Source organism: Alternaria ethzedia (genome assembly GCF_023757985.1).
Source record: "Alternaria ethzedia strain BMP 0044 chromosome Unknown scaffold_53, whole genome shotgun sequence".
Taxonomy (NCBI): Eukaryota; Fungi; Ascomycota; class Dothideomycetes; order Pleosporales; family Pleosporaceae; genus Alternaria; species Alternaria ethzedia.
In genome coordinates, this window is record NW_026056246.1 from 133,585 (window position 1) to 151,945 (window position 18,361).

Below are 18,361 nucleotides of genomic sequence, written 5' to 3' on the forward strand. Positions count from 1 at the left end.
TGATCATGATTAGGTGTCTTGCAAGCGCTCCCTCGCGCGACATTGAGACAGCACAGAGCCAAGATGTGTTGTGAGAACATTGTCACAGCCAGCAGGCTTGATACACCTTAGTCAATAGTACTCATTGCCATAATGCAGATTCACAACCCTGCTTTCACAACACGACTTGTGTATGCCCTCAAGAAATGCGTTCTATTCTACTCTCGTTCTCTTTCTAATGTGCACGTAGTGACTGACAGCCTTTGCTAACAAGACACCCGCGCTTGGATCGACATGGCTCCACAAGCGTCTTTCAACATGGTCGAACACTACCTCGTCCCGCCTCAGCCTTACACCGCACCCTTTCTCGCTCGTCTCAGCACATTCATCATACACGCCCCGCTCGACGACGTAGAGTCTATGCTCCAGTCACCTTCCACGCGTGATGGTGAGCTCGCACACATCAACCCCAACAGCGACGCTCTACGCCCCACGCAATTCATGACAACCGTGTGCCAAGGCCTGCTCCAATTCCTCAACATGGAATTTACCTCTGCTGATCACGCCAGTCCAGATACCATCCCCCTCACTTTATGTCTACTACTCCGCTATCGCATCGCGTCTTCATCCACGTCCCAGCGTGAAGACGAGCGTAAGTATGAATACGCGATCTCAGACGAGAATGAGGATGAAAGTGGACTTATCACTACTGTACCTATACCCTACCCCACCTCCAGATCGTTTTACCGACCAGAGTTGAGTGACGCAACGCTTGTTGCGGTAGCGGTGCACACGGCGTACAAGTTCCTGGTTCACGATTGGGTGAATTTGGAGCACTGGGCTGTGCCACTTCAGCTGAGTAGACATGCTCTGCTGGGAGGTGAAAGGACGTTTTTGAGGGTGATTGAGTATGCTGTTTGGGTGAGGCAGGAAGAGTATTTGCAGACGAAAGATAGGCTCGATAACTTGTGGGAAGAGGTTTTTAAGAGGGCTGTTAGACCGGCGCCTCCGGATTTCGTGACGAGGAGGCTGAGGACGAAGGGATGAGGTAATGTAGTTGCATTGGATGGACTGCTAAGAACCACGAATCTAGTAAAATAGGAACGATATAGAATAGAAGATTTGAGCGAGAGATACCAATGTCAACAGGATGCAATGCTATCACGATTGAAATAACCCAGGAGTGTATTTGACGTTGTCGCATAAACGGCGCGATGGATTACGACACAAAAAGTGCCATGTCAGGCCTGCTTTTTGCTGAATGAGCAATGTCTGCTACTCAACTTGAAGTACACACCCGCAGACGTGCCTCTTCTCCTTGTTTGTATGAAAGCCATCGGAGCGCTGGTTGAAGTCGAAAGTATCAAGTCTGGTGAAATCGTCGCGATCGTTCCTTCAGGAGAAGATATTGACGTGTGTAATGACTGGACACCAGGAGGTCCGTGAGGCCACTTTTGACTTCAGCTACCGCAAATGCCATCAGGGACAACGCTTTGAGCGGTAGCATAGCCGGGGATGTCGTATTCCCGTATGACATCTTGCTGTACGTGAGGTGAAATACTATGGGGTAAGTGATCAACTCTCCAGCTCCACCGCAACGACGCCTTATCGAAATATTGACAGCTGGAGTTGTCGATACGAGTAAAAACAACGGTGCAGAAGTCGCCACCCTCAGCCTCGACGCACATCATGTCGCAATCGAGAACGCCGCAAATATTGGGTGTTGAGAGGCCGTACGGCAGTGACACTCCATGAATAGTGATAATCGATCATAAGGCATGATGTTGCAATGCGTGTCTGCGACGCGAGTGAGAAGCCAGGCGAGCAGAGTTCCCCCCTCGCCTGGATGTGCACCCGACCTGAAACACAAGCGGGGGAAACACGATGACGGCGACGATCCATGCCACGCAACTGGTTGGCTCCGGCTGACGGTGATCTGGAAAGGGTGCAGACGCCACTCGCCATGCGACATCCCCGAGTACAGACGCGAGAGTGGTAGGCGCAGAGGGGTGGACGTCTCCTTAAGGCTGCGGCGGCAGTCCTGAGGTTGTCTTGCCTCACTACACTCACCTCCGTCGCTCGTTACGAACTGTATGATCATGTGGGCGTCTATTGGGATATGGCTGGTGTTCGCGCAGGTCTTCGCGCTGGGTGTGAATGCGCATCGCGACTGGTGGCTGCAGAGTCTCCCCCAGTGTTGGCGGGACTGCTTCGGAAACACAGACGATGGCTGCAGTTATAGGAAGTGTGAGTTCAACACTATTATACTTCACCGCGACACAGACTGATGTGGCTCCAGGTATATGTCAAACCAGCGAGAGCAGCACCTCGTACCTCTCCAGCGCAGTCGCGTGCGCGGTATCCTCATGCAAAGCCGACGAATCGGACATCGAACTCGTCCTCGGACCGCTGGAACTCTACTGCGATGCCATCGGCTGCACGATACCAGCTGAGGTGGTGGAAGACGCCTACGCTGCTGTGTCGAGCACCGCCGCAGCCGACCCTCCGAAACCCACGCACGCAGCCCCGACAACCAAGCCCGCGCCCGCTGCACCCAAGCCCACCACCACGACCCAAACCGACGAACATGACGACGCCGGCGCTGATTTGACCAGCGCAATCAGCACGACCATAACAAAGACGTCGACCGATGGCGACGGCAACACGCTGCAGATAATCGTGCCTATAGTCATGGGCCCGACGCAGATTAGCACCGGCAGCATCATCACGTCGACTGTGGCTGGTGGCACGCCCGTGTCCACGATCTCGTCGCCTAGCCCCTCTGCCCAGCCTTCCGCTCCGGTGCCGACACCAGGCGCCTCCTTTACGCAGACATCGTCGGCATCGGGGTCGGAAGAGACAGACCCTCCGCCGGCCAACGGCAACGGTAGCCCCTTCGAGAATATGCAGGCCGGTGCTGGGAGGTGGTCGCTGTCGACACCAGGAATGGCGTTTGGGGCTTTCGCTGCGCTGGTGATGCGCCTGTAATTGACGATCGTCCAGGAGAGCTGCGTCCTTGTCCAACATGGCGCAACATGACGACACTCGAATCATTGACTTCAGGAAACGCGCCGACTATCTAGATTGTATAGCGTGTTTGCTTTTTGAGGGTTCGAGGATGAGGACATGGTGAGGTTGTCTTGTAGTACAACAACCTCCGCCGCTCGATTTGCTGTATGATACCTAGATATGATGAATGCTCGATTATGAAAGATTACCACCCCAAGACCGTCCTCACGAGATCAATAAAGTCCTCATTGCGAAGTTGTGGTCAACCCTCGTAAACCCTGATCGCCGGAATGCCAGCGGATGACTTTGGTCCACGCGCATCATCCCACCGCTTTGTCCCCGCAAGCCAATGAAAGCGAACCCAATGCCAAGTCGGTCCTCCAGGCATTGCGTTGCATTTACACTCGCAAGCTGCACCTTCTTAAGCCCCATCAACACTTCGCATCTCGCCCAGGGCCTATTCTCGTCTCATCTCGCGTGTCCAGCGGATTTGCATGTGCTTCAGCCTCTAGCTCGGCCGACGCAATTCACCCGCCCCCGACGTGAAAACCTCCGACACGGCGACTTGCCCAAAACGGAACCGACAAATCAGCGTGCTCGCATTTCGCAACGACGACCGAGGCATCTTGCTCGACAAGCAGCGAAAGTGGTCCCAACGCGTCCAGGAGGTAGCATTCGGAGCGCGCGAAAGAGTCCAGTTCGTTTCAGTGCGTCATTATGCAAACGACGTGGCATGACTGAATTTCTTCTGATACATTATAGATAGAGCGGGCTGTCCGGCCACGACGAACGGTCAACACATCGACTTCAACAACCAACGAGCGTTTACTTTGATTTTTTGGACTTGCACCTTCTTCCTTTTATTATTTGTACCTCAACATGGCGGAGCTTGAACCCATCCCCGGCCCTCCTGGCCTGCCCATCGTTGGCAACATCACAGACATCGATGCCACAAATCCCATACAGTCTATGTGTAATCTGACACTGAAGTACGGTTAGTAATTCTCTTGTTATACCTACCTTGCTGTTCACTCCTTGCACAAGGACTGAGTTTAGATGCGAATCTGCGAGCCGAGAGCTAATGAGTGCAGGCCCGATATGGAAGTTCTACCTTGGCGGCGAGCGTGTCGTCATCGCAAACCAAGCTCACATGGACGAGATCTGTAACGAGGAGCGGTTCTCGAAGATCATAGCGGCATCACTAGAACAGGTCCGCAACGGTGTCCACGATGGCTTGTTCACATCCTACGGACCACAAGAAGAGAACTGGGGTATTGCGCATCGCGTTCTGCTTCCTCAACTCGGCCCGCTCGCCATTCGCAACATGTTCAACGAGATGCACGACATTGCGTCGCAGCTCGTCATGAAGTGGGCAAGACACGGCCCTGAGCACACCATACACGTCACGGACGACTTCACCCGGCTGACTCTCGACACCATCGCCCTTTGCGCCATGGACTACCGTTTCAACTCCTACTATTACCAAAAGATGCACCCGTTCGTTGATGCCATGGCCGACTTCCTCAAGACCAGCGGAGACCGCGCAAGGCGAGACCCCATCTCGCAGATGTTCTACGGCGCCGAGTCGCAAAAGTACTGGAAAGACATCGAACTGCTCCGCAAGACCAGTCTGGACGTCATTAAGACGAGGAGAGAGAACCCGACCGACAAGAAAGACCTACTGAACGGCATGTTGAACGGTGTTGACTCCAAGACTGGCAAGAAGATGACGGACGAGAACGTTATTGACAACATGATCACCTTCTTGATTGCTGGCCATGAGACAACATCGGGCTTGCTATCGTTCACCTTCTACTATCTTCTCAAGAACCCTCAGGCGTATGAGAAGGCGCAACAAGAAGTCGATGATGTGATTGGCAAGGGTCCGATTACTGTTGATCACTTGACGAAGCTTCCCTACTTGAACGCTGTGCTCCGCGAGGCTCTTCGTCTTCAACCTACCGCGCCTTCGGTCGGAATGACTGCCAAAGAAGACACCACGATTGGAGGAAAGTATGCAGTCAAGGCGGGCGTTCCTCTCGTTGCGTTGTTCCCGATGGTCCACCGCGATCCGGTCGCGTATGGTGAAGATGCCGAAGAGTTCCGACCTGAGCGAATGCTTGATGCTGAGTTTGAGCGCCGCAACAAAGAGTTCCCCAACTGCTGGAAGCCCTTTGGCAACGGCATGCGAGCCTGCATTGGAAGGCCGTTCGCCTGGCAAGAGGCCCTTTTGGTGCTTGCGATTCTTCTCCAGAACTTCAACTTCACCATGGAAGACGCGTCGTACCAACTCCAGATCAAGCAGACACTCACGATCAAGCCCAAAGACTTCTACATGCGCGCGCATCTCCGCAATGGAGTCTCCGCGACATCGCTCGAGCGCTCGCTGGCATCGGCTACGCTCAACGACCCTCCTCCGGCGAATGGGGCACCCGTTGTCAGGAAGGAGAAGACCACCAAGGGCAAGCCTATGGCCATCTACTACGGCTCCAACACCGGAACGTGCGAAGCGCTTGCTAACCGTCTCGCTGGCGACGCCGCAAACCATGGCTTCAACGCGGAAGTTGTGGACACTCTGGATGCGGTGCGCGAGAGCATCCCCACCGACAAGCCCGTTGTCATCATCACCGCATCCTACGAGGGTGCGCCTACCGATAACGCCGCACACTTTGTCAACTGGATCGGTACTCTCAAGGGCAAGGAGCTGGAGAATGTCTCGTATGCCGTCTTCGGATGCGGTCACAAGGACTGGGCGAAGACATTCCACAAGATCCCCAAGTACCTCGACGCTACGCTCGAAGAAAGAGGCGCGACTAAGATGGTTTCGATGGGCAGCACCGACGCTTCATCAGGAGACATCTTCACCGACTTTGAGACCTGGGAGGACCAAGTATTGTGGCCTGCCATGCGCGAGAAGTACGGATCGTCAGAGGCCGATGGCGAAGGCTCGTTGGAGACAACACTAGACGTCGAAGTCACCGCTCCCAGGTCGTCTACGCTCCGTCAAGATGTTCGTGAGGCTCGTGTGGAGGAGATCGAAGTCCTGTCCGGCGGAGACGCCGGGCAGAAGAGACACATCGAGATCAGCCTCCCCTCGGACATGACGTACTCAGCGGGCGACTACTTGGCTCTTCTGCCATTGAACCCCAAGGAGAACATCCAGCGCGCGATGCGACACTTCGGGTTGAGCTGGGATTCAATGCTCACCATCTCCTCAGCTGGCCCCACCACGCTTCCTACAGATACACCCGTCAGTGCCATCGATGTCCTTGGCGCGTACGTAGAACTCGCTCAGCCTGCCAGCAAGCGTAATGTGCTTGCGCTTGTTGAAACCACACGCGACGAGACTGAGAAGAAGGAGCTGGCGCGTCTCGCGGATGAAGACTTCAGCTCCGAGATCACCGCCAAACGTGTTTCGGTCCTGGATCTGCTCGAGCGCTTCCCCTCGACCAAGCTGCCACTCGGCGTCTTCTTGAAGATGCAGCCACCAATGCGCGTGCGCCAATATTCCATCTCGTCGTCGCCTCTGTGGAACCCGAACAACGTCACCCTCACATACTCCGTTGTCAAGGGTACCGCCCTCAGCGGTCAAGGCCAATACGTGGGTGTAGCTACCAACTACCTCGCGAACCTTGCGCCAGGCGATAGGCTGCATGTCAGCGTGCGCCCATCGCACAAGGCCTTCCACCTGCCCAAGGACTCCAAGAGCGTCCCTGTTATCATGATGGCAGCCGGCACCGGTATAGCCCCCTTCCGCGGCTTCATCCAAGAGCGCGCCGCCCAAATCGCTGCCGGCCGCAAGCTAGCGCCCGCCATCCTCTTCTACGGTTGCCGCTCGCCGACCACGGATCTCATGTATGCCGATCTCCTCAAGCGTTGGGAAGACATGGGTGCCGTCTCACTCCGCCTCGCCTTCTCGCGCAAGGCAGACGAGTCGCTTGGCTGCAAGTACGTCCAAGACCGTGTCTACCACGACCGCGCCGACGTCATCGAGCAGTTCGAGGCGGGCGCGAAGCTCTTTGTATGCGGCTCGCGCGGCGTGGGCGACGGCGTGCAGGAGACGCTGATTCGGATCGCGAAGGAGCGGTTGAAGGAGAAGGAGGGACGGGAGGCGGATGACGCGAAGGCGAGGGAGTGGTTTGAGGGGCTCAGGAATGAGAGGTTCGCTACCGACGTGTTTGAGTAGGTAAAGGTAGATACTATAGAAGAGCAAAAGAGTCTACACCCAAATGACGCGCACGCGTTCTGCTTGCACCGTGCCCCACTTGCCTCCCCCACCTGCCTGCGCCACACCTTCACTCACCTTCATGTCTCAACACCCATCTCCACGCCGGTTACTTCATCTTGGCATCATGTCACGATATCGCGCAAAGTCTCGACATACCACTCGTACTAGCTGAACGAAGCTTGTCGTCCGCCCAGCCAAGGCGCAGAGTTTTGCGCATCTTGCAGCGTGGAGGAGCTATGAACGAATCAGCTGCGGGTGATCCCGGTCTAATCTAATCTGATCGCATCTAATCAGATGATCACCTGCCACATCGATGCAGCTGCCATGACCGACAACACTCCGAAAGGCTTCATACCATCGCCAAGACGTACGCAATAGGTGGAATGCGCCGCTGACACGATGGCTTGCCGCGGTAGAACCGGTGGCCTCATCGCGTTGCTTGTCGCACGCAAGATGAGGGGCTTCCCTCAGTTTTCTGGCCATTCTTTCGAGCTCTCCCCAAATCTCTGGAGGTAAAGATGGCGCTACTGGACTTGCTTTCGTCGCCGAACGTCGAACGATTGAATGACCTGTTCCGATGGAGGTTAATACTACTTGCGGTAATCCCGCTCGCCTTGACCTACCTCGTGCGAAAGTTCACCAAAGCAAAGCCCCTCGACCTCAGGCAGTATTCGCACTTTCCGCAACCCGAGCCAGCAGATCCCGTCCGAGGCCATTGGCCATGGGTTGAGAAGATTGCAGCTGAGGGTGATCCTCGACGCGCTTTCGATGAGATGCTATTCGAGCAAGCTGAGAAGCTTGGATTTCCCCCGGTTTTGCTCGTCGACTTCCGCCCGATTGAGAAGTTCCCAGTGCTCTTCATCCTGGACAACGATGTCGCGGAACAAGTCACCAAGCCGAACAAAGCGTTCCGGACTAGCATGCCCAAGCATCCGTCTATCCAGCAAATAGCACCCCTGGTTGGCTCAAGGTCTTTGGTTACTACCGATGTAAGTAGTGTGTGAGCAGGTGTAGAGTTGTGGGCGACGGTAAAGAAACTGACGGTGAGCTATAGGGCGAGGAATGGAACGCGCTGTACAAGCGTATACGCCCGGGCTTCCAACCTAGCCATCTCCTTGGTTTGGTCGACGTCATTCTGGACAAATCTGAGACTTTCATCGAGCTCATGAAGCAGAAGGCCGCGACCGGCGAAACCTTTCGTCTCGACGCCTACACCACGAACCTTGTCTTTGACATCATTGGAATAGTAACCTTCGACATGGATCTCAACGCGCAAATCGACGGGAAGCAATCCGAAGTCCTGCTTACGTACCGCGCCCTCTCACAGGCCTTCAACAAACGCCCGTTTGGTGGGGTCGGATGGCGCGGCTACTTCTCTGCCAACGAGCGAGAGATCCGCGCGAAAGACAAGCATCTGGACTGCATTCTCAAAGCCAAGATCAAGGAGCAGCACAAGGCTTTGCTTTCGGGTGACATCGACACGAAGACACAGAACAAGAGCGTCGCAACCCTCAGCCTCCACGGCATCAACCGACTGACACCGCAAATCCTCCAACAAACCAGCGACACCTTACGCGGCTTCCTCTTCGCCGGCCATGACACGACATCCATCCTTCTGCAATGGGCTTTCTACGAGCTGCATACACATCCCTTCGCTGCGCAAGCTCTCAACGAAGAGCTCGACAACGTCTTTGGTTCCGACACTCACCCTTCCGCCGTCGTGAAAGCGCTACGAAGCCCCGACGCTGGGTCACTCTTGAGCCGTCTGCCCTACACCGATGCGCTGATCAAAGAAACCTTACGACTCCACCCACCCGGTACGACCGCGCGCATCGCTCCACCCGCATCAAACACCATGCTCACTCTTCCCAACGGCGACACCCTCCCCATCGACGGCCTCTGCGTAACACCCCGCGCATACACCATCCAGCGCCACCCCAAGATCTTCGGCTCCACCCGCAACGACTTCAAGCCCGAGCGCTGGCTCGGCGACGCCGGTAAGCAGATCCCCGAAAGCAGCTTCCGGCCCTACGAGCGCGGCCCGCGTCGTTGCACGGGTTCTGAGCTCGCGAACCTGGAGACGAAGATCATTATTGCTTGCGTTGCGCGGCACTTTGACTTTGTTAAGCAAGGGCTTGGGGAGCTGGATTTGGATGAGAAGGGTGAGGTAAAGGTTGAGGGGAATGGCAAGGCGAAGACGAAGAGCGTGATGTTCTCGACGCATCAGGTTACGGCGAAGCCGGTTGATAGTATGGAGGTGAGGGTACGAGTGAAGGAGTCGGGCTCGGAGAGGAAGTAGATGCAGCGCGAAGGTTAGAAGGCAGAGTACATTAGATATAGACAAGAAAGACACAAGACGCAGAGGTTATGTCGCTGTAACGTTGCTTTTATTACGAACTTGCTTCTACTCTAGTTACTTGTAATAGTGCTAGGCGTGCGTACGCTCTACGTAACGCGAAGTTTAAGGCCTACCTAACTTTATTAGATTTAAAACTTTTGCTATTAAATTTTATAGAATCTAGTCTATATATCTATCTATTTAGTACTAGAATTATAGCTTAAGCTAACTCTAAAAGTATATTTAATTACTCTACTTATAGCGCTATATATACTTAGCTTATACTAGATAAAAGTATTTTACTATAGTTAGAAATCTAAATAAAGTCTATTTAGAATATATAGTCTATATATAGAACTCTATACTTAACTCTATTTTAGATATATCTAGATAAAGTATTTTTAGTAGAAAGTTCTATATATATTTAGAAACTTTATTCTATAGTAGAACTTTATATAATCTATAAATAATAAATAATCTATAAATAATAAATAATCTATAAATAAAACTATCTTATATACTATGTTATATATTATTTTATATAGTATCTTATACTTTAGTAGTAAAGAAATATTTACTAATAATACTATTTTCTATAATAGCTTCTTTACTATCTAAAATAATTTTTAAATATATAATAATTTATAAATAATACTATCTTATATACTATTTTATATTTTACTAATAAATTTTTTTTTACTAATAATACTATTATATATAATAGCTTTTTTATTATCTTAAATTATTTATAAATAATACTATCTTCTATTAGAGTTAACTCTATTACGTATAAGCTAACGCTGCGTATAAGCTAATATTATATATAAGATAATATTACGTATAAAGTAATATTATATATAATACTAGAATACTCTATAACTTTATTATAGCTTCTAGAGCTATAGCTTTTTATATTATATAGTATAAGATATATAGATTTTACCTTAAGTCTAATATATTCTTCTTTTCTAGTCTATCTATTAAACTACGTTTTATCTATATTATAATATAAACTAGTAACACTAATATTAGTATAAATTCTACTCTTCTATAGATACCTAGGTATTAGAAATAATACTCTACACTTATAGCTCTCTTTACTCTACACTAAGAATAATATATTCTATAAACTTATAAAAATTAAGTAGTAGTGTAAAAGTATATTATTCTTAGTAGCGCTATTATTCTACTACTAGATCTATATTATCTTTACGTACGTAAACTATCTTCTCTTTCTTATATTTACTAAGTATTAATCTAGAATTAAGTATATTCTATAACCCTCTACTAGCTTCTTTAAATAGAATATATAGTATAAATTACTATTTAGAGTAGTAAGAGCTAATAATTAGAAGAGGTAATAAATATATAATTCTCTTAGCGCGTTCTTAATAACTACTTATTCTAGCTTATAGTCTTAAATTACGCTAAATAGCTACTTAGTAAATATATTACTAATACGCCTAATTATTAAAGTGCTATAATATATATATAGAATAAAGTATATATACTATTTTACTAGTGTAAGTCTAAGACTTACTATAGCGTATCTTAGTAATTTAAATCTAGATAGAGCTACTTTTAGACTCTTTAATAGTTATTAGCTAGAACTAATACTTATAGTAGTAGAATATACTAACTTTATTACATAAAGAATTAGAGTTAGATTCTTTACTTTTGCTAATAAATTGCTAGCGCCTGCACTAACTACCTACTACGTTTCTTTATTCTTTATAGCTATAATTATTTACTCTTAACTATTAAAATATATTTCTAGATTTTAATAGTAGTATTATAATTATATACGCTCTCTTTCTTAATACTTACTACGCTCTATATACTATTATATATTATTATTAGAGTTACACTAATATAAGAGGTTAAAGTTTACGTATAACTCTAAGTAGACTATATAGGTATCTTATAGTATATTAAGAATACTAAGTCTATATATATTACCTTTCTACCTACTCTTTAGTGTTAGTACTTCTATATCTACTTTATAATAGGTAGGCTTACTATATAATACTTAGCGCTTTTATTTACTAATTACTAGTCTTAGTGTTATTATTACTATAGCGTACGCTTACGTTACGCCTACTATCTACTATAGTAAGCCTATACTAGGTATTATAGGTTACCTCTACTTACTTAAGGTATATCTTATCTTAGCGTAATAGATTAACGCTTATAACACTTTATAGTTTATCTATATATAGCGTATCTATTATTTTTCTTATTAACACTACTATATTAAATACGTAAGTTTTATTTTTTAGATTTATATAACGCTATATAAGTTACTCTATTTATATTATTATAATATCTACGTAGGTTACTCTATATATATTATTATAACGCTTACGCTAGTTACTTTATTTACGCTCTTACTATGCCTACGCTATTATCTTACTTAAGTTTCTACACTATCTTTACTAGTTCTCTAATCTATACTTTTATAACGCCTATAAAGTCTATATCTCTCTAGTTTCTACTTTACTAGCGTAGGTTATCTAACCTTTATTACTACGTTATTATATATATTAGTGTACCTCTTTTACTTTATTTTAACTAAAAGTATTTCTACGTATATTATTAAAGTATATACGTTAATCTCTTATTTATATTATCTAACGCTAGTCTATCTAGCGCGTAAGATTAGAGAACGCTAATAGTTTTACTAAGATAATTATATTACGTCTTACTCTATAGAAGACTAAGAGTAAGTATACTATATTTCTAGAGAATAACTTAATCTACTATAATAGAGTATTAGAAGAATAATATATATAGTTCTTTCTTATAAGTTATCTTAACTATATAGATTATTATATCTATTTTATCTAACTATATATATAGAGTGCTTTTACACTATTTCTTCTAATTTCTAGTTTTCTATTACGCTCTTCTCTATAGTTAGCTTATACTTCTACTATACTTATTCTTTAACTCTACTTAGCTTTTATTAAATATTAAATTCTATTCTATTACTAATCTTCTTTACTAGAGCTTACTAGAATAAATAAATCTAGTAATAATAGTTCTCGCTAGAGTTTAGTAGTCTAATTATTATATTCTAAGGTACCTATACTTATATTCTTCTTGTCTTTCTTCTCTAAACTATTATTTTTATTTTTACTCTTATCTATCTTATAGATCTTACTATAAGCTATATTTATTACTATTTTAATACTTAGTATAGCCTTTCTAGTAATTAGTACCTCTTTAATACTCTCTAGGCCTAGCTACTCTTCTAATACTTAACTAGCTTTATATATATTAGGCTTTTTCTTTCTTACTAGCTAAAGAAATAGATTTAACTTACCTACGCGTAATACGCGTTTAAACTATTAGTTTAATATTTTCTTATATAGAATAAGAAGTAAACTACTCTAATCTAAGTTTTATATAATTATATACTACTATATTACTAGTTTAAGTCTTATGTAGAATATCTTATAGTCTACTCTAGATAGTAAATAGTAGACTAGCTAAATAAGTTCTATAATAGCTTTACTCTACACTTAGTCTTTACTATAATAGTTATATATAACGTCTCTACTAGCGCGCTTATCTTCTAGTTAGATTTACTCTATTTTATACACGTACGCCTATCTAAGTAATACTATTACCTATTATACGCTAATATAGATAGCTACTATTACTATCTTATACTTTATATATATATCTTACGTAAAGTAGAAGTCTTAGTTTACCTTATCTTCTAGTAAATCTTTAGATAATATAGCTATAACTATCTAGAATTACTTAAAACTCTAATAATTACTAGATTATCTAATAAATAGAGTACTTTATTAGCGCTAGTTTTAAAAAAACTATTAGGTATTATACTATAAACTAGTGTTACTAAACTAGCGCGTCTTTACTAAAAACAAAGTTACTTTAGTATATAGTATATTTATAAACGTATAAAACACTCTATTACTATCTACTTTTCTACTAATTAGCTATATAATTATTATTTTATTTCTCTTTACTATATTATTATAGGCTTTTTACTTCTTCTATAGTGTATCTACTATAGACGTCTATAGCTCTATTAGATAGTGTTACTTTATTTATAAGTCTTACTAGATTACTATTCTATATATCTCTGCCTATTAATTATTATTTATAACTATTATTATATATATAATTTTCTATTCTATTATTATATTCTATAGTAGACTATTATTCTTCTCTCTTCTTTTATTTTTCTACTTTTTCTTCTTCTATCTAGCTACTACATCTTTCTCTCTAGTAACTACGTTTTTCTCTACTTTATATTCTACCTCTTCTTCTACTCTTTTATTTATATTCTTTTCTACGCCTTTCTCTATCTTCTCTTCTACCTTTTAAATAACTTCTTCTTCTATTTTTTTTTTTACTATACTTTATACTTCTTTTATAATAGTTTCTAATATACTCTCTTTTATATTATTTTCTCTAACTATTTCTTTATTATTATTTTTTTCTCTTTCTACTATTACGTTAATAACTCTTACGCTAATAGTTAGATTATTTTATATATATTAAAGATATAACTAAATAGTTACGCTTCTATAGCGCCTAGAAATAACTAGTTTATTATTACTTAACTTTACGCTATCTTTATTAGGCTACGTAGATAGATTACTAGTAGAGTTTCTACTAGTTAAATCTCTATTATAGAGGTTGCGTTTACTATTCTCTATATTCTACTACTTCTATTATAATTACTTTATATATACTAGAGAAAACTAGTCTACTTAGCTCTAAGCTACGTGTTTTCTTAATAGTACTACTTAGAAATATAGTTTTTATGCTAAAGGTAGAATACTATTCTTATTCTTAGACTTATACTTTATAAGTACTATTAATATATTTTTATCTAAGTCTTCTAGAGTCTTATTCTATAGTTTATTAATTCTACTTATTAGTGTAATTATATTATGCACTAAGCCTACTTAAAATTTATTATCTCTATACTTTAGTGTCTCTTTTACTAGCTATATAGCTACTAGAAGTAAATATACTATAAAAACTAGCTTATAAAAGGTATTATTCTCTATAGTAGAGATAACCTAACTAGCTAACTATAGAAACTTATCTCTATTAGTAGAGTCTATAAATATACGCGTAAGAAAGTGTATATAGTATTAATTTAGAAGTTTATAGATATACGCGTTATAGAAAGCTATATCTTAGAAAGCTTTATTACTTTTTTATAGAAAGCTTTATACACTACTATTAAAGGCGCTTATTATATTTATAAGAATCTTACGTATATTAGTAATAGAATATATAGATATTAGTAGCTATATTATAGTTAATAGAAAGCTAGTACGTAAGTAATTATATTTATTTAATAATACGCGTAGATATAATAGTAAGAATAGAGTCTATAGTAATACTTAGGTTTACCTAGCTACTAGAGCTTATACTAGCTCTAATATCTAACTTATAGTACTACACTTCTCTATATTAGGCTACGCGTTATACACTATTACTATATATTTTATAACCTATATTTAATTTATATATAATCTATAGTCTAAGAACTATAGAATAACTTCTCTAAGTATTTAATTATTACGTAATATATTATATCTTTATATACTACTTCTACTACTTTATAGTTCTACTAGCGCATATTTATATATATCTTAATAACTTTTATAAACTACTTATAGATATTACGTAGTGCTATATAATTATATATATTACTAAAGAGCTTAACACTATTACTTACTAGCTTTATAATATTTAGCTACTCTTTTACTTTACTAAAGCTATCTCTATATTATTTAAGTTTATAAATAGCTTTACCTATACTATTACTTTATATTACTATATATATATAACTAGGTAAAGTATTTAGAGGTATTATAAAGATAAATACTAATAGGTTAACCTATAGAGGCGTAGTAGAGACGTAAGAAAGAAGTGTATTAACTCTTCTAACACTATATAAATAGCTAGTTAATCTTACTAGTATATTTTTATAGTATTAGAGTAGCTTACTTTTATTACTCTTAACGTCTCTACTCTACTTATCTTAGTAGATAAGATATATAATAGCTTTACTATCTAACTAAATAGTTTCTAGAAATAGAATACTATAGCTACTATCTAATAAACTATTAAAGAGAAGCTTTATTAGGTTTTAGATCTTTAGATTAAGCTAAGCTATTTTAAAAAATAGCTATATAGTAGTATCTAGGTAAAGCTATTAGTAGTATATAAGCTCTTTTTAGTAAACGTAATCTTCTTCTCTAGCGCTAAATCTAATTTCTTTTTTATACTTTAGCGTACTTATAATACTTTATAATCTTTTATTAAGCGCGTTTAGTAAATAGCTAAATAATCTAATATTAGAAAACTAGCGCTAGAGCTTCTAGAGCACTATAAGATAGAAATAGATAGTAATAAGTAACCTCTATATCTTAGCTACTAGTTAGTAACTTATAAGAAATATGCCTAGCATCTTATTAGAGTACTTTACTATCTATAGAACTTATCTAAGTTTATTAAACTACTACCTTACCTATTTAGCTTTAACTAAAAGTATACTATAGAACTCTTAAAAGTAATTATATAGAAACTACTATCTAAGAATAAGAAGTAGTAACTTAAGGCTACTTATCTAGACCTATAGTTAATATTATTAGATTATAAGATTAGTGTAAATAAGAAAGATAGTAGTCTACTTATTACTATTACTATACTTACACTAAAGCTAAACTATCTTAGTAGAGGCTAGACCTCTACGTAGTACTTTTTCTAAGTACTATTAGAACTTATTACTATATTAAAAGTACTTATACTACTTACTTTATATAATAAGTATTAGTCTATACCTAAGTTAGATCTAAAGCATTATCTAATACTATATTTACTAGTATAAGCTAAAGTAGAGCGCTTTCTATAGCTTACTACTCTAGATATATATATAACTTTAATAAATTAACTACTAAGAATATAAGCTTTTATAAGAAAGATAGTATTCTAGTGTAATATATCTAGTCTTATAGTGTAGAATAGAGACTATTTTCTTATTAACTAGTAGAGCCTTACTCTTACTAGCTTTAAGTCTCTAGATAAGAGTTTATATAAGACTACTTATATTACGTTATTCTATAATATACTACTACTTAATATTAACGTATAGAGTTACGTTTATAGTAGCTTAACTAACCTTTTATAATTATTACTAGATACTCTAATTAACTAGCTATCTAAGCTTTCTACTAGGTATAGCTTTTTAAAGTACTCTACTAACTAACTTAGACACTAGAAGACCTAGCTTCTTTAGTAGGTAAGTAAAAAGGCTGCTTTATAGCAATACTTTCTTAGTATAACTATATTTATTATCTAGTATAGTTCTTCTATATAGGTATATATAGATAAAGTATATTAATTTAAAGAAATCTTATTTGCCTTAGTACACTTTACTAGTAGCGTACCTACTTATAGAATAGAAATTACTTCTATTCTATATAAGAATAATTCTAGTAGAAGAGAAATATAGAGTATCTACGTAGACTATAGTCTTATTATATTTATAACTACGTACTATAAGAGCTATAGCTATAGTAAAAAGGTTAAGACTATCTACTACTATGTCTCTACTAAAGTTAGTAAGCTTATTATATACTTTCTAAGCCTAGTCTACCTTTTTATTAGCTTAGTATAGAGGCTATACTACTAAACTCTAGGTACTTTACCTTTTCTCTAGAAGCCTCTATAAGAGATAGATATATAGATAAGTAGTAGTAATAAGAGTAATATAGCTTTTAATAATAATAATATTTCTAAAGATAAAGATACTAATATAAAGTCTTTAGAGAGAACTTTAGTTAAGTAGAAGAAACGTTAGACTTAGCTATAATAGCTAGCTCTAGTTCTACGCAATCTAGATAGATTCTAAAGTACTAATTAGATCTACTATATTCTTTAGAAATATAGCTTTAGAGTTAGAGTAAAGAATAAAACTTACTAGGTTTAGGTTAAGTTTACTGCGCGACATAGAGAAAATTAAAGCAAAGTTTTATTTATCTATAATCTCTTTTCTCTAGAAACCTCTAGATATACCTTATAAAACTACTATTAATTAAAGTAGAAAAGAATATAGAATTAAAATATTACTACGCGTAGTCTCTATCTTTAATTCTTTATTATATATTATAACTATAAGCCTTTACGCACGCGTTTCTTACTAAAGTTTCTATCTATAGCTCTCTAACTAACTATAATTATTATCTACAGCGCTAAGACTAACTATTATTTCTATCTACAGCGCAAAAGAAGCTTAGCGTAAATAAATTATTCTAAAGAATTTAGGCTAGCCCGCAATTCTCTACTAGCTACTTCTTTTCTACACTTCTCTTCTTTATTTATCTATTACGCATAATAGTCTTAACGCATTTGCTATATTACTATATTTCTACTTATTATATACTACACCTACTATAAACTCTATATAGACTATCTCTTATAACTATAACGTACTATCTATTATAGTCTACCTATGTAACTTATTACACACAACTTATTGCGCGTAATAGCCTATTACTACTATTATATAGCTATATTACGCCTTATAATATAATATACTTTAAAGCGTAGGTATTATATAAATATTATTAAGTGTATATATAACCTACTAATAGAGTACGCTGCTCTTAATACTCTATATTATTTATACACGCTCTACTACCTATATATAATAGAAAAGTAATATTATAGAAGTAATATAATTAGAACCTAGCTATAAATCTCTTTATACAGCTATCTAAACTAAAGACATAATAGTATTATAAACTAAC

General features: G+C 40.4%; 4 protein-coding genes across 4 annotated transcripts; all 4 read left to right on the forward strand.

The window, feature by feature from the left end:
• Window positions 1–63: 63 nt before the first annotated feature.
• Window positions 64–739, forward strand: J4E87_010669 (uncharacterized protein; the record flags this gene model as incomplete). Its single annotated transcript, XM_049382240.1, has 3 exons — window positions 64–70; window positions 254–631; window positions 717–739. 3 exons carry the CDS (start codon window positions 64–66, stop codon window positions 737–739), a joined length of 408 nt encoding a protein of 135 aa, XP_049228064.1.
• A 1,466-nt stretch (window positions 740–2,205) lies between these two features.
• On the forward strand, window positions 2,206–2,967 carry J4E87_010670 (uncharacterized protein; the record flags this gene model as incomplete). Its single annotated transcript, XM_049382241.1, has 2 exons — window positions 2,206–2,214; window positions 2,263–2,967. 2 exons carry the CDS (start codon window positions 2,206–2,208, stop codon window positions 2,965–2,967), a joined length of 714 nt encoding a protein of 237 aa, XP_049228065.1.
• A 990-nt stretch (window positions 2,968–3,957) lies between these two features.
• On the forward strand, window positions 3,958–7,174 carry J4E87_010671 (uncharacterized protein; the record flags this gene model as incomplete). The annotated part of the gene is made up of 2 exons (XM_049382242.1): window positions 3,958–3,982; window positions 4,080–7,174. 2 exons carry the CDS (start codon window positions 3,958–3,960, stop codon window positions 7,172–7,174), a joined length of 3,120 nt encoding a protein of 1,039 aa, XP_049228066.1.
• Window positions 7,175–7,734: 560 nt separating this feature from the next.
• J4E87_010672 (uncharacterized protein) lies at window positions 7,735–9,515 on the forward strand (the record flags this gene model as incomplete). Its single annotated transcript, XM_049382243.1, has 2 exons — window positions 7,735–8,205; window positions 8,271–9,515. 2 exons carry the CDS (start codon window positions 7,735–7,737, stop codon window positions 9,513–9,515), a joined length of 1,716 nt encoding a protein of 571 aa, XP_049228067.1.
• Window positions 9,516–18,361: the final 8,846 nt, after the last annotated feature.